This window comes from Heliangelus exortis, chromosome Z (assembly GCF_036169615.1).
Source record: "Heliangelus exortis chromosome Z, bHelExo1.hap1, whole genome shotgun sequence".
Taxonomy (NCBI): Eukaryota; Metazoa; Chordata; class Aves; order Apodiformes; family Trochilidae; genus Heliangelus; species Heliangelus exortis.
In genome coordinates, this window is record NC_092454.1 from 62,056,658 (window position 1) to 62,080,040 (window position 23,383).

Genomic DNA, 23,383 nt, shown 5'->3' on the forward strand with positions numbered 1-23,383 from the left:
ACTTTCAGAGGAAACTAATTTAGTATATCAGGACAATCTTGAAACATTTTACTCCTTGAACTACAAGATACAAGATACAAAATACTTGTTATTTTATTCAAAATAAATCTTAGAGGGAAGAATCAGTTATCTAGTGTACTGCTTCACAGAAAACATAGCAGTTTTTTATTTTATTTCCAAGATATGGTATTTCTGACCAATCATAATTTTTATTGCCCCCTTTGTAGATGTTTCTACATGCTGTTCAGCCTGTAAAGAAGCCTAGGTTTAAAATATGTACCCAAAATAAATACTCAATGCATCTTTAATGTAACTCCTTGTCACTACTCATGCAGGTGACTGCTTGGAAAACAGCCCAAACCCTCAGTGCATGTGAATGCTATTTGCACTTCAAAATCCTTGATGCATGTTGGTGACTGCCATTTTAAGATATATCTTTATTTACCCTCATGATATTTACTTTGGTGACAGAAAGAGATAAATTTTTTTTTGCACACATTGAAATAGAACTGCCACAGCTGAATCAAGTGAAGAAATGCTCTACAACAAGTATTATATATAAATTTTTCAGCATCATTTTGCAAGTATTTTAACACTGGCTGGATATCCACTTCTGATTTACATAATCTCTAGGAATAAGAATCTGATCTTGCCATAAAAAATATATAGTAGCTGAATGCAGAATTTGACATGCAGTTTTGGAGATTTATATCATCACCCTAGAGCTAACCCCCAGTGATCATATGGTACAAGTTTATGTTTGCATATCCTGAGTTATCTCTCATCTGCTCCATTAAGTTCACTCCAGATGAAAGTTAACTTAAACATGTACAAATATTACCTTGAACTCCTAATGGAATTAGAAAAAAGTAACAGTTCTAAGGCACGAGGATCTCAAGTACTCAAAACCAATTAAAATACGTGAAATGCAGATAAAATAATTGATTTTTTTTTCTGCTTATTTTGAGGGTATCCATTTTCCTTCTGTGCATTCAAGCTTAAATGCCAGTAGAGTTCTGTTGCCAAAATGACAGCAGTTCATAGGTGTTTATAATGGAAGCATCAAAGCTGCTCAGGAGTTTATAAACATCTTCTTTCCTGATATTTTGAAATGTAAATATAAATACACCCAAATTCAAAAGTTCCTTGGGTTTAAAGAAGTCTGAACAAACCCTAAAACTTCAGTGGTCAGCAAAAAGCAGAGGCACAGGAAAAAGGGAAATGGAATTCATAGTACACGTTGCAACAAAAAAACTTTAAAAGCAAAAGACATCTTATTTAATTAGTACTGACATTTTTCCCCCTGTAGTTTTTTTCAAAGTTGGTGTTTAAAACTCTGCCAGCAAAGAAACTGCAATAAAACGACGGTTCTGAGCAAGATTAGTACAAACACTTAAGGAAAGGATTTGCAATTATTACGCTCAGAAAGACCTCTGCCTAGCAAGTTTGAAATCCAGAGCTTAAGAGAAATTCATTAGCAAATAAACTTTTGTTTTAAAATAGAAAACGTGTCTATACATTTATAACACACAACTTTGAAAGCACCCTGAGAAGAAATAAACTGATTCCATCCATACTTCCAGTGTACAAAAAGGAAAAAAAGAAAATATGCTAAAACGAACAGAAGAGATAATATGAAGTTTAAGCTATACCTGAGAATGTGTCTCATTCTCTTCAAGCTCTCTCTTTAGTGTCTCATACTCTGTATTCAACTGTTCCATTATTTTATTGAAAGTACAGCTACGTTTTGTTAATCTTTCTTTGTCACTCTGGAGTTTCTAGTTGGAAAAAAGAAACAATATAAACTGATTAATAGTTGAGTTAATTTGCTGTGGGCTACAAATTATTTAAATTTAGGTTTCAAGATGCTACCTTTTCTTCCTTTCACAAGATCATATGCATAATGAACTTCCAAGGTTTTTCTCTAGCAATGTATGCTCTGTCTTAAAGAGAATATCCAATGGTTATGACCAAGTTGTAGGCTTAGTACATCAGGCCAAGTAGGAATGCTGATGCTAAAACTTATAGGAAATTTATCACATGTGAAAAGGGAAGACGTCTATCTAGAGTTTGTCTTAAAAGCCAATACAGACAGAATAGATCTTTCTTTCCTGTTTGGATGCTACAGTTAGATTGGTAAATTCAAACTTACAGGTAGTCATAAGGTACAGCAGAAAAGTTCAGATGAATCACTAAAACATACTGGCGCAAGTTGCTCAGGGAAGTTGTGGATGCCTCATTCCTGGAAGTGTGCAAGATCAGACTGGATGGGGATTTGAACAGCCTGATCTAGTATGAGGTGTCCCTGCCCATGCAAGGGTTTGGAACTCTATGATCTTTAAGGTCCCTTCCAACCCTAGCCATTCTAGGACTCTAAAATAAAAGGGAAATTTTGTGGAAGGAAGTTCAAAAGGTATCCAGTTGATAGCCTGCTACATGTATGTAGTTAATAAGCCACATATATAAGCAGAGAAGCATTTAGATTAATTTGCACTGATGTGAAAGGCTAATTTTCATTTTCAGTCAGGATTCCTGGTCACAGACTTGGATTTTCCTTCACTACTACGTGCTCAAAACCACATATATTCTTTATAATCCAAGGTTTTATTCTTTTCATTACCTTTTTCTTCTCTTCTCCTGATGCTTTCAGAGCTGGCAAATTATTATAGACCTCCAAATCCATTTTTGTTTGCTCAATTTTGTCTTTAAGAGAGGCCAGCTCATCAACCATCTTGCCCTCCAAGAGGTCCATCTTCTGTAGGTCCATTTGCAGTTTTTGACTCTCTAGATCACCAGATAAGATACACAATCTCTAATTAGAAGTAGTTTTTATTTCATAAGACATTACCCAGAATATAAAGCTTCATGATATACTTAAACAACATAAAAAGCTCCCGCATATCTTTCTGATTTTGATATTCACATTTGAATGTGATTGAAGAAAAAAAATTGCACCGTTACAATAATCCTATAAATCAGATTCCCATATTATAACTATAATTTTACTCCTTAAGTATAAATAATGAAAATGTGATTTTCTCTACCACAGTGTGGTATTTCTGTTGTTAAAGTTGTTACTGGCATCAGTCGATTTCAAATTTTAAAGCAGTAGTGATACCTTACAAAAAGTTGACATCAATAATGGAGATAAAAACCATCCTTGTTAGTTTTCTTTAACACCATGTGGGTTTTATTTATGTTGCCAGTCTATGGTAAGACTTAGTCTTCTGAGAGTAAATAGCCAAATTTGCTTTAAACATTAGCTCCGTACAGGAAAATACTTTCATATTATGAACCGTCATAGCCTACCAAATCAGCATGTGCAACAATTTCCTCACAGTACATTTATCTCTCACAGTACATTAATAAGAGTGAACAGATAAAAGTGACTAAAGGAGATAGAAATATAGATGGATTCTTATACAAAAGATGTTAAGACTGAAATGGTTCAGACTTGAGATGCTTAAGAGAAAACACAATAAATACATACAAAATAAAAAAGGCACTCAATCCAGTTTTGGGGATGTTATTCACCATGAATGTGGAAGGATTAGATGTGGCTAGACTTGTTTTGGATGGCTTTCTGATGTGCAGCCTAATCACTGTATTTTCCACATGCCCTGAACATTCACACACATGTCTGCATAATCTAATATTTCAGAGCTGGGTCTAACTCAGAAGAATGATACAAATAATGCAGGTTTTTTTTCTATGCTCTTAAGTAATAGGCAAAGTGGGCAACTGTGAGGGATGAGACAGCACAAAGAAACTTTGGTTGACATTGACTGTATACTTGACTCACACACTCAAGAGTTGTGCTGATAGCCTGGAAAAAGGACAGTAAATTTCCACACACACACTCAACCAAAGTGGTACAGAACTTTATGGCAGAAGGGATTGGGTGTGCGTATGTGACAGAGAAAGACTTCACCTTCCAAAAACTGTGGGTATGTTTTCTTAGTGGAATTCTTCAGGAAAATCTCACCTGATCAAATCCCTGTCATAGCAAGACTTTAGCACTAATCTCTCTCTCCTGTATTTATGGCATATACTAACTTTCTAGAGCAAAATATTGGCTTTAATTAACATATCTGGCTTATTGCCAGGTGCTCTGGTGATTTCTTTAGGAACATCAAAATAAAGACAAGCCAAGATTTGTGTGTACAATATGTTAATGTAATTATCCCGAGAAACACATTTCCATAATGTGTGAATTCTGTAAGAATGAAAGGGTCCTGTATAGGCAAAGAGAATCTATATAAATATGAACATTTTCCTTATTGGTAAAAGAAGAGTTAAAAATAAAAGGCTTGCACCTGCAACACTGCATTTCTGTGATTCAATGTTTTTTGCTGCCCTGCACTCTGAAGAACTTAAGGAAACACTTTCCCTGTGTCTAGAATATTTCATAACTGCCCCTAGTTTCACTTTGAAGTTCCTGGTATTGGTCAATGTCAGATCCCAAAACATGACTGAATGCAGCTCTACTTCTCTTGCTCCTGTGGTAATGTTGCTTAAAGACAGAAAAATGCTAAATGACCTGAATGAATCAGGGCTTTAACACTAAAAACAGTAAAAAGACAATTACAAAATAAAAATAATTTAAACGGGAGAGAAGTAGCAGAAAAAATCTTTTATATTTTTGAAAGGATTTATTTAGGATTTAATTTACACCGCTTTCACTCTTGTTCTAATAAGTATTTTTAAAAAAATTTTAAAATAAGATATAGTAGACTAATAGGCAAAAGCCTAAAAGGATTCTTAGACTACTCTAGCCATACACTGAGAAAAACTGCTGGTCAGACAGCAATGGGCTATTCCTATCTGTTCACACTTTCTGGAGAAAAGAGAAGAAACTCTAAGGGCTGAATTCTATCCTTATTCAGCAATAGCCACAATGAAAAAAAAATTATAACTATAAAACCTCAAAACTTCTCCAGGGGAAAAGACAGGAAGAGGATGCAGCCCAGTTCCTTCTGATAGGCAATAAAGTTGCAGTGTCTAACAGGCACTGTGTACACAGTAGCAAAATCTCAGACCAAACTACACTGACCCAGGGAAATGTTTTTGAGAAACTATGCCATCAGCACTTTTGTTTACTCTTCATGGTTTCCTTATATTATTATTTTTTCACTCTTTTTTTTTTTTTTTTTTTTTTTTTTTTTAAGGGTCCTGCTGTTCGACTTTTTATCTTTGTTACAGCAAGAAAATGTGGAAATCCAGACTTTAGTCACAACAAAGGAATCCTAGAGAAGACTGCTATAATTGAAAAGTTAGGAAAAACTTCAATTGTGCAAACAAAACATTCACAGTATTTTTGAAAGAATCTTCGGTTGTTCATTACAGTATCTATATGCCCTTGATTTTAGATGTTTACTTATGAATCATTTAAATGATAATTATGTACTGTAACTCTCTTCTCTGCCCTTGCAAAGAAAGACACGTATCTTCCAGAATATTCTTACACTGTACAGTAATAAGAATTGATGCTAACTTGAAGGAGCAAAAAGTAATTTTTGAACTTGCAATATATGGGCCAGCTTTTTAAACTACACTAGAACGCAGAATGAGTATTTGCAGACAAGCAAAAGCTAAATAAGCGTAACACAAAGCAGGACAATCAATTTTGGTAACATTCTGTGCACAAAGACTTCTTTTTTGCACATAACTATTTTGAAGCAAGGCTTCTATTTTGAAAATTAATTTTGAAAATTAATTACTAAGTACAGCCTTCTAACAAATTCCTGCCCTTTCCTTTCATCCAAAGAAACAAGGAAAAGCTTGCTGAACCAGTAATGATACTAGCAAAAGCTTAAAATTAGGAAACCAATTGCACTATAAACAGTGCAAATAACTAAGTAGATACTTGTTACAGAAATGAAAGGAAAAAATTCAGTCAGCTTTTTGAATTACAGGCAATACTCTACAAAGTATTTAAGTAGTTTGCATATTTGAGCATTTCCAAAATTAAGTAAAAATGAAAACTCACTTTGCAGAATGAAAGCCTGAGAGTTTGAGAGCTATTCTTCTACAGTACATACACAAATTTTAAGTAAGAGACACTTAAGAACTACATTTGCAAATAATACATGGTTAGATAACTGTGGAAGTCCCTAGTTCAGTTTAATTAAACACTATTTTAAAAACTGTGAAAAATGTTTATTTTGAGTTGAATATTAGTAAAGCCAAGCTTCGACCTCAAATTCAAATATTTCTGTTTAATATGTATCTATACAAGAAAGCTGATAATTTACTGATAATAGTAAGTGAAATGCTACCAAGAAACATGTGTAAAGTATTGTTACCCACATGTCACTGTATTTGTATTTTAATATTTGCTTATCATGAACCTTAAACTTGTTATTACTGTAACAACTCAGGTATTTTTTATTTTTTTAAGGAATGAATTTGAAAATTCATTGCTAATCTCACCTGTTACCAGATTCTTAGCAGTGCTCTGTGATTTCTGCATTTCATTTGACTTGAAAGTCAGGTCTTCCTGCATAATCTTCAGCTCTTGATTTGTTACAGATGAAATTTGTTTCATATGATTCACATTCTGTGTGTTACCAAGAACAATAATGAGAACATGCTGCATCCTTGAAAAAAAAAAAAGGTAAGTGGACAAATAAAAACTCTCCTGTCCTAACATATTTTCTATTATTTGGCTTTTCTACTACAAAGACTGAAAATACTGTAAACATACTGAAGTGATTTAAAGGCATCTGTTTTCATGCTGCCAGCTTTTTGATAAAAGAGGTAGTCACAGGTCAGTGAAATGAAAAAAAGTGCATCAAGTATGAACAGTGTTGCTCTACCTATCTTGTCTAAAGTAAGTTTCATTGCCTAAAATACACCTTACGTCATGCCATACTAAAAGAGAAGACAAGAGGTTAAAATAATAAAAGCATTACTCAACTGAATCATTTCTATAAGAAAAAATCCCATGGCAACCAAAAATATTAAAAGAAAACATTCTTTGAAAGTAAAAAAAAAAAAAAAAAAGATTGCAAATGGGAACAATTATAAAGTTTTTACATTGAATATTACACAGTAGGGTATTACAGACATAATTTTCGATCAGAGAGATGACTGGAATATTGTCAGTTACTTAATAATAGTGCAGAAAGTGTAGTAACTCCTGAACAGAGATTTGTAGACTTTATGGAACCAAAACATTGCAGCAGGTTTATTTGCAATATTCTGAAATGTTTATCTTGAATGTCTTTATCTTTGTCTTGAACATTTATTCATAGACTCATAGAATGGTTTGGGTTGGCTGGGGGGACATTAAAGATCATCCAGCTCCAACCCCCCTGCATGGGCAGGGGCACCTTCCACTTCATCAGGTTGCTCAAGGCCCCACCCAGCCTGGCCTTGAACACTTCCAGGGAGGGGGCAGCCACAACTTCTTTGGGCAACCTGTGCCACTGTCTCACTACCTTTTTTCCTATTCTCTAACCTAAATCTCCCCTCCTTAAGTCTAAAACCATTTTCCCTTGCCCTCTCACTACACACCCATGTCAAAAGCCCTACCTCAGCTTTCTTGTAGGCCCCTTTCAGATATTTGAAGGTTGCTATAAGGTCATCCTGGAGCCTTCCCTTCTCCAGGCTGAACAACCCCAATTTCCTCAGCCTTTATTCATAGGGGAGGTGCTCCAGACCTCTGATCATTTAGTGGCTCTCTGGACATGTTCCAGGAACTCTGTGTCCTTATGTTGAAGACTCCAGAACTGGACACAGTACTCCAGGTGGGGAACCACAAGAGCAGAGTAGAGGGAGAGATCACGTCCCTTGACCATCTGTGCTGCTTTGATGCAGCCCAGGACACTTTCTGGGCTGCAAGGTACATTAACAGCTCATGTTGAGCTTCTGGTCCACCATCACCCCCAAGTCCTTCTCCTCAGGGCTGTCCTCAATCCTTTCTCCTCCCAATCTGTATTCATGCATGGGATTGCCTCCACCCAGGTGCAGAACCTTGCACTTGGCCTTGTTGAACTTCATGCAGTTTGCACAAGCCCACTTCTCAAGCCTGTCAGGGTCCCCCTGGATGGCATCCCTTCCCTCCAGTGTGTTGACTTCACCACACAGTTTGGTGTTGTCAGCAAACTTGCTGAGGATGCAGATTCCACTGTCCATGTCACAAAGAAAGATATTAAACAGCACTGGTCCAAGTACCAGCCCTTGAGGAGCACCACTCATCACACATCTCCATTTGGACACTGAGCCACTGATCACAACTCTTTGGGTGTGACCATCCAGACAGTTCCTTATCCAAAGAGTGGTCCATCCCTTGAATCCATACTGTTCCAGTTTAGAGATCAGAATGTCTCATGGGACAGTGTTGAATGCTTTGCACAGGTCCATGTAGATGGTGTCTGTTGCTCTGCCTCTGTCCACCGAGGCTGTGATCCCAGCATAAAAGGCCACCAAACTAGTCAGGCAGGAGTGGCCCTCGGTGAAGCCCATTCAGCTGTCACCAATCAGTCCTTTGTTATCTTCTTGCCTGAGCAGAGCCTTCAGGAGGATCTGCTCCATGATCTTGCCAGGCCTGTAGATCCCTGGTTCTTCTTTTTTCCCATTTTTGAAGATGGGGGATAAGTTTCCCCTTTTCCAGTCAGCAGACTTCACCAGACTTTCCAAATACTATAGAAAGTGACTTTGAAACTTCATCCATGAGTTATTTCAGGAGCTGTGGGTTATTCCTTCAGGTTTTTCAGAAGCTTCTGCTCTTCATCCACAGTGGAGGAATCTTCTTTACCAGTCTCTGTCTTTGGCTTCTATTATAATGATGATGATTACAGCAATTATGCAAAAATTTTTTTTTGTTCTGGTCACTAATACTACCTAATATTCAGAACTGTCCAGGAATAAAGAGAAATTAATCTCTTTCTATTGCTGTTTTGTTTGTTTGGGTTTTTATTTTGTTGTTGTTGTTGTTTGTTTTTAACTACAGCTTTTATTGTTTGTTGGTTTTTTTTTAACTACAGCTGTAACAGGTTTAATATTTACTCCTCTGAAGAGATTATTATGCTGGTACTGGCAGGACAAAAATATAAGAGTCACATTCTTCTTTATCCATTTATTCTCCTGTTCTGTGCTTCTCAACTTCTAGCTTGCTACAGAAAGAGGGAAATGCACTTACTCTGCTTAAGTGCTCCAGGAGTGCAACAATGTTAGCTTCTATTTGGGCCTTTCGTTCCAGCTCCTGCTTCTTCACTTCTTCAAAAGTCTCAAAAAAATCTAGAAATCAACAAAAATAATAAAGAAGGGTGTTATTTGCACAAGCCCTTGTTGTTTCCAGTCAAACCTTTGTATTAAGTTGACAAGCTGTACACCTTCAGACAGGTTACTATAAGACTAATAGTTTATTTAAGAGAAAGGTAGTAGAGTCCTTAAAACCTGTCAGCGTATGGGTTAAAATGGATAAGAGGACAGTTTTTCCAGAGAAACATATTTGACTGATTAGTGGCATGAGGTCATCTCCTTCTTGGATAATATTTAAGTGAGAGTTGCCACGCAGTGGGAACGGAATTTCAACATAATAATTTCTGAAGACTTAGCCTAGTAGCTGTTCATCTCCATTTTCCTGAAAGCTATTAAAACAGGCTAATAAATAAATAAATGAAAAAGCTGACTTCACTACCTCTAATGGCCTGGACTAAACACCAGACATTACTCTGATCTGAAATACTCCTGTGATACCATTTCTTTCCTTCTATATGATGTCCCTTTCCTCCTTTTCTAACATATGCTCCTTTTAGCAAGTGTCCAACTGAATCTGATAGGACAGTTGTAATGGCGTTTTTTTGGCTGCATTTGTGTTCTAGGCATACAACACTGTGACAGGCATTGAAAAAAAGGTGCTGGATACATCACATGAAAGTCAGCTATCCATCAAGATGGTACCTAGGGCTGTGAGTTATGATCATCCTTTTCCTGCTGCATCTCCTCCTAAAGCATGGCTTATATAGGAACACTTGCAAAATCCAGCAGCTTACTAAATTTCTATCTGGATGAAAAAGGGCAGAAGTGCTTAGTAAATTCAAGATTGATTATTTTGGAAGAGGAACTCTTGCTGGAAATACTGACAAACCCTGAAGGGATGAGGACTGACTGGAGAACTGTGGATCCCACACCATCCAGGGCCTTATCTATTTAAAAAATTCTTTACTACTAAGTAATGGATAAGAAAAATATTGTAATACCTGACATAATCTGCAATGCTATGCATGAGTTAACAGAAATGCTTCACAAAGAACAGCTTCTAAAACTTTTAGAGGTGAAAGTGCATTGTTGAAGCTAGAAGATAATACTCAGACACTACAAAGACTATCCCTGAAGCAGAGACACTTGGAATTCTTTGAAGGTCAATGAATAGCATTATACAACACATTTGTAATGAGCGTAGTTGATTGCTAAAAATAATGATGCAGATTCAATTGGCTCACAAAGTTGAAATATAGTTTTGGTCAATCCTACAATGACCACTGACCTGACTAGTAAATGCAGACAACAGCATTGGGCAACAAAGTAAGAAGGTTTATTTTTTGCCAACACTGCTGTAAAGTACTAACCAGAAACACAGTTTAAACCAAAGATTAAGCTGACTGCAATTGAAAGCAATCTAGTTAAGTTCCAGGTGCTGAATAATACCATGGCCAGGTCTGTTCTTCTCCAATATCTAGGCTGCAAATGAAACTATCCTAAGAAAGGGAAGTTCTGTTTTCTGTGTGATTTTCCTTTCCTTCATAATGAGCTTGTCTGCTTTTATTTTAAAATATAGCACAATTATACTTCAATAAAAGGAGCAACAACAGCTCCAAAAAGAGCTGCTTCCTCAAAGGGCACCTACTGAATATTTCATGCTGTCTGTTGCTTTGAAATACTGACAGAAATCTTCTACACTATAAAAATATCTGAACACAACAGAAGGAAAGGGCAGTAATGAAAGTTACAATATTGAAATTATTGCTTAATGCTTTATATTGACAACCTTTGAGCTGCTCTTTCCCCTTCTGTTAAAAAAAGTAAATGGGTAATTTTTTACACAGAGAATCACTCTGTAAGGTTCATATTTACATCTCATCTCACTGACTTTCTGCAAAAACCATTCCTTTTCATCATACCTGTCTGAATGATCATGTTTCATTTGAATGTTAGATGAAGGTCCATGAAAAATTTGATAGAAGAGACAGCAAGATGTCACCTAATTAATTTACTTGCTCCAGTACAAAACCCGCAGCATGTTAGTAATTGAGATTTTTATCTATATTCTTCTTACAGACAGTTCATGATAGATACTCTACAATTCTTCATGCCAATCTATTCCAACTCTTGTTGAGCTTTTATTTTTTGAAAGTTTTTCCTAATATATAACTCAAAATCTTTCTGGAACAACTTGAGTATCCTCCTTTCTTATCCTCCATGTCTATGAAGAGATAGATTATTCATTTATTACTGGGAACAGATTTTTACATATTTGATGACTGTCCTAAATTCTCTTAAATAAAAGACTTGTTTTTTTATATTTCCTTGAAGATTATGCTTTCTGTGCCCCTCATCAGCCTCTCTTCAGGACTGGCAACATCGTTCTTTATGTGCAGCAGAAGTGGAGACAATATTCCAAAGGAGGAATTCCTCAGTGCAAAGAAAACAAGGTTATTTCATGTTTCTGATGAATTGCACTTTTGTGTATACTTCCTGCTGTATATTTTCTTCTGTGTTAGTGGGATATCAGTGAGGCATACTTCAGAGCTGTTCCTAAAAAACTGAACCCTATTTTGTATTTTTGCTGTTGATTACTCTGTCCAGTTGTACAAACTCACCCTTAATCGTTTTTGACGTTTTTTGTACTTGAGTTCTAATCTGCTCTATGTAAATTCTAACCCTGTCCTCCAACATGATTTTGGCTTTTCCAATGCACCACTTTCTTTGAAACTATGTATTTCCTCTCTCTCCTCTTATCAAGATGTTTAATAAAAATATTGCCTAACCTGAACTTCAAACACAGTGCAAAATTCTAGTTAATGCATCCTTCTTACTTGGCACTGAATGCTTTAGAATTTCTAATTTTTTAATCAAAAAATGCACAGTATAAGTTAATAATGGACAGTATTTCCCTAGTTTGCTTTTGAGAACATGAAGATACAGCAGCAGCAACTGAAGTCAAAGACCACATCATCTGCTGCTACTCCCTTTTTCTTAAACACTTTTATTAAAAAGATGGAAATCAGTTATTTGTTATTGACAAATCAATACCACTGTTAGACACACTCCTGTTTCTATAACATTTACAATTTTTTTCCTTGCTTATTTTTTCCACAATCATTTTGGAAATTGATACTAAGCTGACTGGTCTATACTTCTTTGGCTCTTCTTAGAGACAAGTACTACATTAGCTCTTTTCCTGTCCTCTGATGAAGAGCAGGAACAGATCTAAAACTCTCTAAGTCAGAACTACTGGGAGGCCCCACTTTCACAGTCTGTAATTGTAAAAGATCAAGGGGGCTTTTACCCTTCTCTTTCTCTGGCAAACAGCTAAATTGAAAATGCAGACTCTCTAAGTGCTCTTACCCATCTTTACTTACTGTCAGCTGAGACATTTCTAGCTAGTATCATGCTAGTCATAAGCTATACCAAACATTTTAGCAAACATTGTTACAGAAAGGCATTATATACTTCAGCCTTCATGGCGTGTTTCTTGATCATTTTCCCCTCTTGTTGAGTAACTGACCAACTTTTTTTTAAAACTGCCTACTACAGCATACTAGCTGTACAGTTATGTTTTTATCCTTGTGTTTTTATCCTCTGCTATTTGCTGTGAAGTCTCTGCAAACTAATAGGGAAGAAAGCTTTAGTAGCATTCACCTTGAATAAAGAGATACAAAAACCTTAATTTAAAAGAATTATGATGTCTATGCTTGCCCATTTTGAGGTTCTGCTTTTAACCTTGTTTAAACCTGAACAACTGGTTTGATATATCTTACATTTAAATAAACTTAAAAATTAATTTCAGCCTTGCTTTCATAAAATAAGACTGTGTTGCTAAAAATTTTAGTTTGAGGAAAAGCCACAAAAGGATCTCCAAGTATTTGTGGATGTCCTATTACTCCTAAAATATCAATTGTCTTATCCTGAGGTAGATCACAGAAGCTTTATGCAAAGATCAGGACATCAGTTGTTTTCAGCTCTAAATTAACTGAGTGTTAATAATACAAGAAAGCCTGTATTTTAGTGGAATTAGGCCTAATTAAAGTATCTTAGAAAACTTACTGTCTATGCTCTCTTCCTTCTTCTTCAGCTCCTTGTATTTCCAATTCTCATCTCCTGCAAGAGACATAACATTTAAATTCATATTGTCTCAGCCAAAGACTCCTTTAGGTGGGCAAAATGTTTTTTGTTTTGGTTTGTTGTTTTGCTTTTTTTTTAATTAAAAAATCTACATGCTTAGAAACAATAGGACTCATCCCATGTTCAGTGATATAGTCACTTAAATGGAGTATCAAATACACATTTTTATATTAAAAAAAGATAATTAGCTTAATAAATCAGCCTCAATGTAATTTTCAGAACTTCTTAGAGGATGGAATTTTTCAAAAATAAGAGTGGAACAAATTCTTGGTTTAAACAAAGGAACTTCATAGGATTCTGTAGTCAGGTGAATTTCAATACTAGTGAAAAATATTTTTGTGCACCCTGGTGAGTTAAAACTTTCTGCAGCTCTGTCTAACATATGGGTGTTATCAATAGCACTTTCATGGATTAGAATGGACTTTCATAAGGGCACACAGCTTGTAAGTAACAGTGTGACAACATAAGGCAATTAAGCAGGAAAATGGGACAAATAATGATATGGAAAAATAAACTGCAGAGAAAGATTTCTAAAACTGAGTTTAAAAGAACGTTTCCATGCACATTTTTTAATAGATGTATTAGAAGTAATGAGTAGCATACAATAAATAATTCACTCCACCTCTAAATACAACTAGTGACTTCAAATAGGTCCAAAGTAAAATGTACTAGTAAAGTGGGAGATGTGATACACTTGTCACAAGTTTCAAGAAGATGAGACAATTCAGCAATGAAGAATAACTTAAAAGTTTCAAACACCTAAATTTTTAATTGCTAGAGTCTTGGTCATTGATGAATTTTCAGCATAAACTTGTAACTCTGTAGAATACAAACAAATGAAGTAGATGCAGATATAATTAAGCAAGCAAGTTTCTCCAAGTCTTTTTACTTGTACACTCCCATGCTTTCCTTTTTATCTAGTATATACAAACAAAAGGAACATCAGTGTGCCTCTAAGGGATTGCTATACTGCTACAGCTTCTCGATGTGGTTTTGTTCCCTGCTGGACTTCCTTTATTTTGCAAGGCAAGTCTCCAATACTTAACAGTCCAGTCCCTTGTACTCTTAAAACATCCAGTTACAGTGAGTCATGAAAAGGAGAGCTTCATGATCTGCCAAGTGTTTAAAATAAAATAAAAACAACAAATAAACCTGACAACCTTTAAAAAGTCTTTACAGAGACATTTGGCATTATTATATATGGCATTATTATACAATATCTTAGCCTTTCTTGCAGTTTATGAAGTCTTAGATCTATCCCATATTAAGTTAATGTTGATTTTTACCACTCACCTAAACATGACTGCTAATATATAGAACATATAATAATTTTTCACTTCCTTAGATTTTTTTAAGTGAAACTCAAGATAGTTATTTTCATTTACGGTATCTACTTCGTTTTTCTCCTCAAAAATACCTTATCACTGAAATACTTATCCTGAAATACCTAAAAATTCTTAATTTGATTTTTTTCCCCACTGGCTAATTTACCTTCAACTTAACTAAAAAACCTTAGGAACTGAAGTTTTCAGACTACTTTGAAATAAACAGTTTAAATACTGCACCAGAATAAGCTGACAGAGGAGGGAGGACAGGAATCTCAAGGGAAACTCCAAGATGCTCATTTAATGCAGAAGCATGAATGACTCTCCAGGCTTTTCTCTCTATTTACTACAGAGGTGGCATTGGGAGTTTAGAGTGCCCTGTCTTAAAGCTGCTCCTTTTGAGTATCTTCCTTATTCTCTTCCTGTTACATCAATAGGTTTAATTCCCTCTATCTTATACCACAAGATAACTTTATACTGAATATCCTGACAGTTTCTGACATATTGACAGAATGTGCTTTCTCTTACATGTGATTAAAGCCCTTTTCTTCATCAGGGATCTTTTTATGAAACAGTGAAAGACACAAAGACCAGCAATGAGTGATTGTACGTGTAAACCTACAAATGTGAAAAGTAACTCATTTCTTACCTTCTGCATTTCTCCAAAGATAAAAAAAAAAGTTGCAAGCAAAACAAAAAGGAAAAATTAAAGCAGAAGAGTGAAATTGGCAATGATATCATCTGGAAATAAAAAAGCTAGTAAAACAATCTTAATAAATTATTTGTACAAAAATAACAAATTATCAGAAGAAGTAGGGAAATATTTTGAAATATTTTGTAATGCAAAAGATGAGAAAAAGATTTTTTTTTTTAAATTACAGATAAATTTTACACCAATTGCCCAAGAAATGTCATAAAGTAAAAAGGACACAAAGACATTAATGCATCGGTCTTATAGAATTTAGGTAACTTATTAAAAAATTTCCCAGAATGCCAAGCGTCCATATAACGAGAAGGTTTTCTGTGGGATGAATATTCCATCCAGACTATGAAGAATTTTCCACAGCTGTTGAGGGTCTACGCTCAAACTAAGTTACTTCCTCCAGAACCCTGACTTCCAGTGTTAGGACAGATCCTAACCTAGCCTACTGTACTAGAGCAGGTGTTTGTTGGAAGTAGGTTTCTAAGCTCATACCATTTCTAGGCAGCTACCAAACTCTTCTTGCAAAGATCAGCCCACAGAGTTTTAAAGATATACAAAAATACTAATGAATTCTGTTTGCTTTACCCAGTATTAAACGTTCTTAGTTCCACATTCATTCAGTGTATCAGATCATCTATAAGGTAAAATAAATAAAAAGTTTTCTAAAGCTGAGCTGATTCTGAAGCGCTGCCAGTAAAAGAAACTTCTACATCTCAAGTAAAAATAAAATTGTGACACAATTCTACAGAAATCTGTACAATTATTATATATATTAGTTTTACTGCTCTATATGAAGGTGATGAACATGCTTCTGGGGATGGGTGCTCTCCATTTCTCACATGGGAAAGGAGAAGCCTGTACCCTTAGACACAAAACCTTCTTCTGATGGTCAGTAATGGACACCTGCACATGCCTAAAACTTTCAAGAAACTAATATCCATAAGAATATGCTTTATAATATGAAAAGATGCAGCTCTGCATAGGTAGCTATAAATCTAGTCATATTACCTTGATGATCCTCCAGATCCATATCAAGTTGCTGAATGACCTTTTTAAAATGGTTTATTTTTTCTTTTACTTCTGTCAGCCTAGTGCATAATGAAAGCCAAAGTTAAAATTGTGGTGTACAATACCTTTTTTAAAGAAAATGGAGAGAAAAATCAAGAATTAAAATAGAAAACCTAGCATAATCAAAACCAAAAGAATATCAGGAGGATTGCTGCTATTACAAAACACGCATGTAAAACACAAGTTGCTTTTGTCCATATATCTGTTAAATATAAACAGAATCATAGAATAGTAGAGGCTGGAAGGAACCTCTTGAGAGTCCATCCATTGAGTCCAGCCCCTCTGTCAAAGCAGGATCACCACTCAATTTTGTAACATCAGCAAATGGGATGGGGATGCTCTCTGTCCCATCATGGAGGTTGCTAATGAAGATGCTGAATAAGACTAGACCCAGTACTGATCCCTGGGGAACAGTACTACTGCTCTTTATGAAAAGAGGGTTTTGTTGAGTCATTAGCTCTTATCTTACTCAACTGGTACCTCTGCTGGTTGCTATGCATCTTTGCAGAGCTACAAAGTAGTAAACTGCAACAGGGAACTGGACTTCTTAAAAATTACCTTTGTGTTCACTTAAACCCCTTAAGAAATTGTTAAGTAAAACACTATTACATTACCCACCAAAGTGAGAAAGTAGATTGTCTTTAAGATTTCTAAGTAAGTTCTCAAATATAACTGTATGTAACAATACACACTTTCTTTCCAAAAATTCTGTTAATCAAGCTACTACCAAATCAAAGGTATCATTGCATTAGAAAATAACCAATGATTACAGCTGGTAATACTGCTTTAAAGCATTTAAAATTGTTTCTAGGAGATTTCAAGATTTATCTCAATTTATCTGTAAAGAGAGAGAAATCAAAAGGCACAAAATCACAAAAATGTTGTACCATTTTATCCAATTCCCTCATCCTCCCAATAAATTACTATTTATTATAACATTTACTGGCATTTCTGGCAAATCTTCAGAAAGGTCCAGTGCTCAAGAATGAAGAAGCTATGCCCTGTTACTCTTTAGAATTGACCTTTGTAACCAACTTTGTAACTCTTAGGTTCTAAGAACACATAACAAACTCTTCAAACTATCATTAATGGATATCTCAGATGAACATCTCTTATGGATGAATATCTTCATCAGCCTTAAAGAAGTTTATGTCCCTTCTATGTCCAACTTATATTCTCAATGAATATTCCTAAGGACAGGAAGAATGTTATCATGCAGATCTAAATTTCCTATCAATGTAAAAGTTGTTTAACTGAAACAGAAGAATATATTCTGTTCTTAGTGAAAGGTTAACACTACCAGAGGCTCAATAATGTGGTTATGTGCTAAATTTCCATGGGAATATGTGATAGAATTCTACTATCTGTCTGTAGGGTATAAATTTAATTTGTCAACAGTATAATAGGATTACTCACTGTCTTTCCATGCTTGCTATTTCTTGACTATCATCCTTAACCTATAAAAAAGTATAACGACTGTAAAATACAAAATAAGAACTATAAGTGAAAAATGGAAAAAGATTTCTTAATTTACTATACATTGAATATTCAGCTCATGAAATCGAAAGATTGTTGTCACATTGTCCAGCAATGGCTCTTCTTTGAAGAGAAGTGATACAATTTAAGTGTTACGTCTTCCAAATGTTCTGCGTTCTCAATAAACATAGAAACTCAGACACACTCCAGTGTTGTTCAGTCCAATAGCCTATACAGTACATAAGGATACATAATACAGACTTCTGTAAACTACCTGTTCCAGGATTAGTACATCAACTCAGTACCCCACAAGGATACTGTCTGGAGTTACATTTCAAAGCTATTCTACAAGACCAGTTTCCTATACCAAGGTGATGAACTGGAACAAGGCAAATGGCTGAAATCAAATGACTGTGCCAATTTTGCTTTGGCTGAACCTGGAACACCCCTTCCAGCCAAAGAGCCCCTCCTGCCCATTCATTAACTGGTCTTAATTTCAGATGATTTTAGCTGCTTAAAGAGCAAATGAGGGAAGACTGAAAGCCAGGTATTTTCATAAGTTATTATCCCTTAAAATACAGACTCATACAATGTTTTACATTGTCACATTGTACATTCTTGCCTGCTTTAGTAATCTGTCTCTTTCCTCCTGTGGAGATTCCATGTTCTTATCATCAGCAATCATTTGATTTCGACGTTCCTCGAGCTCATGGAGCTTCTCATACAGCTGCACAGCCTCTTGTTTCACCAGGGAGTGTGCTATTTCCTGTTGGAAAAGCAAACACATACTAGCTACTTTCAGACAGCAAAAGAGCCTTGCAGAAACTATGCTTTAGTTAAGCAATGCTTATCTAGGCATTGAAAGTGAAACTTGCTTGCTACAAACAGTGAAGAGACAGTATAAGCAAATTTTATAATCTATATACACAATAGTGCATTTTCTGGAATAGAATAACTCCATCAGCTACTTCTTGCTTTATGAGTTAATCCTCAGACCAATTTTCTGAGTAGATTTACTACTTCATCAGTTCTAGGGGATCATAAACTGTATACACTATTCAAAGGCACAAGAAAAATGTCTAGGAGTATTTGAAAATTACATTTTCTGAATATATATATGACTGCATGTTTCAGCTCATAGATCCTTTACTCATGAAATACCCAATATGAGAAAACTGTCCTCAATCTAGCAACATAACAGTGTTTTAGAAGTGCGTGTGTGGGATAAAAAATATCCTAGCAGATAACACCTTGCACTTCAAATTCCAGTTGCTATTGTAATGGAATGTAGAACAAGAAAATAATTCTCACACATCTTGAAAACTGAAAGTGTACTGAAAAATTCTTAAGAAGGATGTAAGGGATAATTAATGTTTATCTTCAAGAGTAATTGCAAATCAACCGAATGACACACAAAACATTAGAAGTTACATAGCTAAAGCTAGGAAACCTCACTATTGCTATAAAAATTTTGTGCCTGGTATCCAACAGAATACATTTTTACCTAAAGCTTATTAGAAATTATTGGTGGACAACAGAGAGGCATTGCACTCTCATCCTATGGCATGATCCTACAGTATCTCAAAATAAAAGGAGAAAGATTATAGCTGTTTTTCTGTTCTATTTTATTTTACACTAATGTTCAGAGACAGCTGGTACAGATATCACTTGTTATACATACAGCTCTTAGAGCCTCCTCCTTTACATGCAGAGCATCCAATTCCTGCTGTTGAACAACCAATTCCTAAAATGGAAAAAATGCAAAACTCAGACAAAAATTATTACCTGATGAGATTAGTTTTTGTTCTGGAACTTAGTATTATAACATCCAATAAAATATCTCATTGCTGCTCTTACAAATTTAAAAGAGAAGACTGTGTCCAACTTCTCCAAGTGCCTCATATGTAACACCCATTTACTTTCATCTAATAATCTAGTTATTCGCAGTTAGGCTATAACCAAATTTTTTTTTCTCTTTTCCCTCTATTTTTCTTAAAATCAGTAATGAATGAAGAATCTATCATAGTCAGATTTTAATATATGAACTAGCCACCACAGTTTCTTTATAGTCCAGAGACAGGCAAGCCTTGACTAGTTATTCATCTCATCCTAAAACAGTTGGGAAGCACTGGCCTCAAAAGATGTCTATGTCAGTACATAGTATACAAAAAAATCTTTCTATGACTCTATGTCTGAAGCTAGATGATCCCAGAGAAGGCAGAAATCTTACTGGTTTTGCTAACATTAGGATTTGTGAAGTGACAAAGATTTTACAAGGCTCAATTAGTTTTTAAGATATATTCAGATGTGAAAGACCAACAAAAAACTCCATCTGACTCAGATTTGTACAAAGGAAGAAAACTTTCTACTCTAGTGAACTAAAAAAACCACAGGGGTTATTTTTCCCTTTTGCTTGCTTTCAACACATGATGAAACATCTAAGCACTGGAGTGGCTTTTAAAATCTGAATGTCAGTCCTCAACTTTAAAAGGAAAATTACGGACAAAAATTTGTCCTTAGAATAAGAAATATGAAAAGACAACTTATTTGGTTTTAGTCAATTGCTCTGTTTATTTCTCAGGCGCTTCTGCAACTAATTAAGGCACTAGCAAGCTTCTTTATTGTAATACTCTGTTCTCAAGCTCTTTATTTTTAAAATTGTTCCTGCAATCAATGGAGCCAGACTGAGAAACATTTCAGCTAAGTACAATGGAACAAACCAACCTGGGAGAGTTTTTCATTTGCAGCCTTCAATTCCATATATTTAGCTTGATTTTCCTGCGACATGTCTTTTATTATGTCATCTGCTACAACTTTTTCATGTTCAATATCTTCTTCTACACCTTGAATTAATTTTTCTGTGCTGTGAAAATACAACGTTTTTGTAACTTTTACCAGTTAATGTTTACTTAAGCACCCACTTCAAAATCTGGTACTCCTTCAGCCTCACTGAAACAATCTTTTAATACAAAAACTCCACTGACTAAATAAAAGATTTATTTATTTGTCTCTAATCTTGGAGTATAATTAGCTATATTAGCATTCACACCATGGAATGCAGAAGAAAATTCTTTACTCTTACAGTACCAACATAATACTTTCCAACATTCCCACCCTGTCTAGATGCATAGACACATACCTAAAACTGGCAAAAATATATTACTCTCTCGGAGCTACTGTCAGTGAATTCCTGGTGCAAGAAAAGGCAGTTTGAAATAAAGCAGCTGGTAGACAATATGTGAATGCACATAAAGAAAACATGCATATAGACACCATGACTTGATGGTACTGAATAATGACTTTCTTTTAGCAATGAATTGTTTGATTCCTTAAGAACTGAGAGGGGCTTCAGAGTCTTAGGCAGTGTGAAAGTTCTTAAAATAAACTAAAAATTAGCTGTTCCCGATTCATAACTTTAACCTCTTTCAGAAATGAGTCGGCTGCAACCATAAAAACTTCTCTGACACTGTCAGCTAGAGTGAGATGCAAGAAAATATACTTGCAGATTCAGGGAAAGTATAGAGACTTGTTCTTACTGCTTCATGTAATGTCTAGTAATTTCTATGAAATTACTGGACACTAGACAGTCAATTTGATACAACTAAAGATAAAGGAAATAAATTACTCCCGAAAAATAAAACATCCTGAGATTCTGAAGACCATATCTTCCTTCCCTTCACAGTTCACAGAAGAATTTTTAAACTGTTTTCTTGTTTCCAGAGTGACTTCTGATTAAGAATGACAGATCAGCTGGATACCTTCCTTCAGCAATAATTTTTCTTCTATTTTTCATTATTCTTTCTGAGTTGCAAGGTGACAAAAATTTTAAATTGTGTAACTGACACCATCATATCAATGATTGAAGCCAAGAATGCATGATGATAGAAAACAGTGGAGCGGCATAAGGATAAATTCATGGTAAGGGAATAATGAAAATGTCACAGAAGAAAAGTAGAGCTGATGATGGAGTGGACTACTTACGGTCATATAGTCCAACCCCACTACTCAAAGCACAATCATCTAGAGTAGGTTGTGAGCATCTGGATCAGGCAGGCTTTGAGTATTTTGAAGGATGGAGACCCCATGAGCTGTCTGGGTAATGTTTCAATGTTTGGTCCCTCTTACAGTACAAGAAGTTTGTCTTATATTTAAACAGAATTTTCTGTTCTCCAATTTGTGGCCATTGTCTCTTGTCCAGCCCTTGTGCACCACCGCGAAGTGACCAGCTCCATTTTCCTTACTTCTGCTCAACAGGTATTTCCTTTGGTAAGATACACACTAAGCCTACTCTTGTAGAGAGAGTCATCCTTTCCTCATGGTTTTCACCACTTCCAAGGAATTCTCAAGAGATTCAGAAGTGCAGCAAGTCTTCCAAAGATCTATAGTGTATCCAGGAAAGTAAGGATGCTATGCACAAATTCAGCTTAGCAACCCATGCTGCAAAAAAAAAAATTTGGAGCTTGATGATGAATAAACAAATTCAAGTGATGCTCTCCCACTTCCCTGTGGGAAACTTGGAATGCATTGAGACTGTTCAAGAAATACTGAATGGTTGCAACGTGGCATTAAATGGCACAGCCTCTTGAGAGTAAAATGGTTAGCTCAGAACCAGTGCAGCAAAAGAGGCTCTCACTGTAAGCACAACTGTTTATCAAGGGATATTTATGTTATGCTTTGTAGTGGAAAGTAGTGATTTTTAAAGTGAAGCACATTCTTCAGTTATGAGAGTAGTTTAATTCAAGACCCTCTGATAGGCACAGAGATGGAAGGCTGCAGGTAGCTTTCATGTTACTTCTTTATTGGAGGCTCCCCATTCCTCAGTCGAGGCCTGTGAAAGCTGTTGCAAGGTGTCAGTAGTGTGACAGTTTCTCTCAAATCAAGCTGAAAACATGACAGAATGAAAACAGAGAAAATGCAGTGAAGAATGCAAGAAAATGTTAAGCTATCAATTTCCAGGATAAATCTCCACACTAAATGTAATTCACCTTGAGCGACTTGTTACTACTGAGCATAGGGAGCTTGTCTCTAAGCACAAATAGGATGCCTATTCCTGTTGATCACTGGGGCATTTAGGGAGGGAAAGAGTATCACTTGCTACATTTGTCCTGTGTTCCAAAACATCATGTAGAAATAGCTGCCAACATTGAAGGCAGTGGTGTCTCCAACTTGTAGTGGATTTCTCTCACCTGTGTCTGAGACTGCAAGTACGCATAGCAGAGTAGAAAAAGAAAGTCTGCTTTTCCAGCCCTATGAATGGGAAGTACGTGTGGACATATTACAGAACAGCCAAAGTACCAGTGGGAAGTAACTTTTTTCTCACGTGACAGGGAAGCCTGGCTAAACACTTCAAGGTGATCCATTATGTCCTTACGACTACAAATGGCTTACTAAGCTGTGATGCATCTTGTCAAGTAGAAAACTTTTGACAGAAGTTTAAACTCAAGTGATTTTTGGAGAC

At 35.6% G+C, this 23,383-nt stretch overlaps 1 protein-coding gene across 3 annotated transcripts in view; it reads right to left on the minus strand.

Moving 5' to 3' along the window:
- The window catches only part of IFT74 (intraflagellar transport 74), a 44,095-nt gene that overhangs the window by 4,290 nt on the left and 16,422 nt on the right, over nt 1-23,383 (minus strand). For 2 of the 3 annotated variants that reach the window (XM_071730432.1, XM_071730433.1), the window contains exons 9-18: nt 20,650-20,788; nt 19,607-19,669; nt 18,548-18,691; nt 17,866-17,906; nt 16,390-16,469; nt 13,276-13,329; nt 9,146-9,243; nt 6,433-6,559; nt 2,621-2,784; nt 1,653-1,778 (exon numbers count right to left, since the gene is read on the minus strand). In XM_071730432.1, the coding sequence (XP_071586533.1) occupies nt 1,653-1,778; nt 2,621-2,784; nt 6,433-6,559; nt 9,146-9,243; nt 13,276-13,329; nt 16,390-16,469; nt 17,866-17,906; nt 18,548-18,691; nt 19,607-19,669; nt 20,650-20,788 (1,036 nt within the window). The remainder of the gene's footprint in view (nt 1-1,652; nt 1,779-2,620; nt 2,785-6,432; nt 6,560-9,145; nt 9,244-13,275; nt 13,330-16,389; nt 16,470-17,865; nt 17,907-18,547; nt 18,692-19,606; nt 19,670-20,649; nt 20,789-23,383) is intronic. The other variant, XM_071730434.1, reaches the window with a different exon arrangement.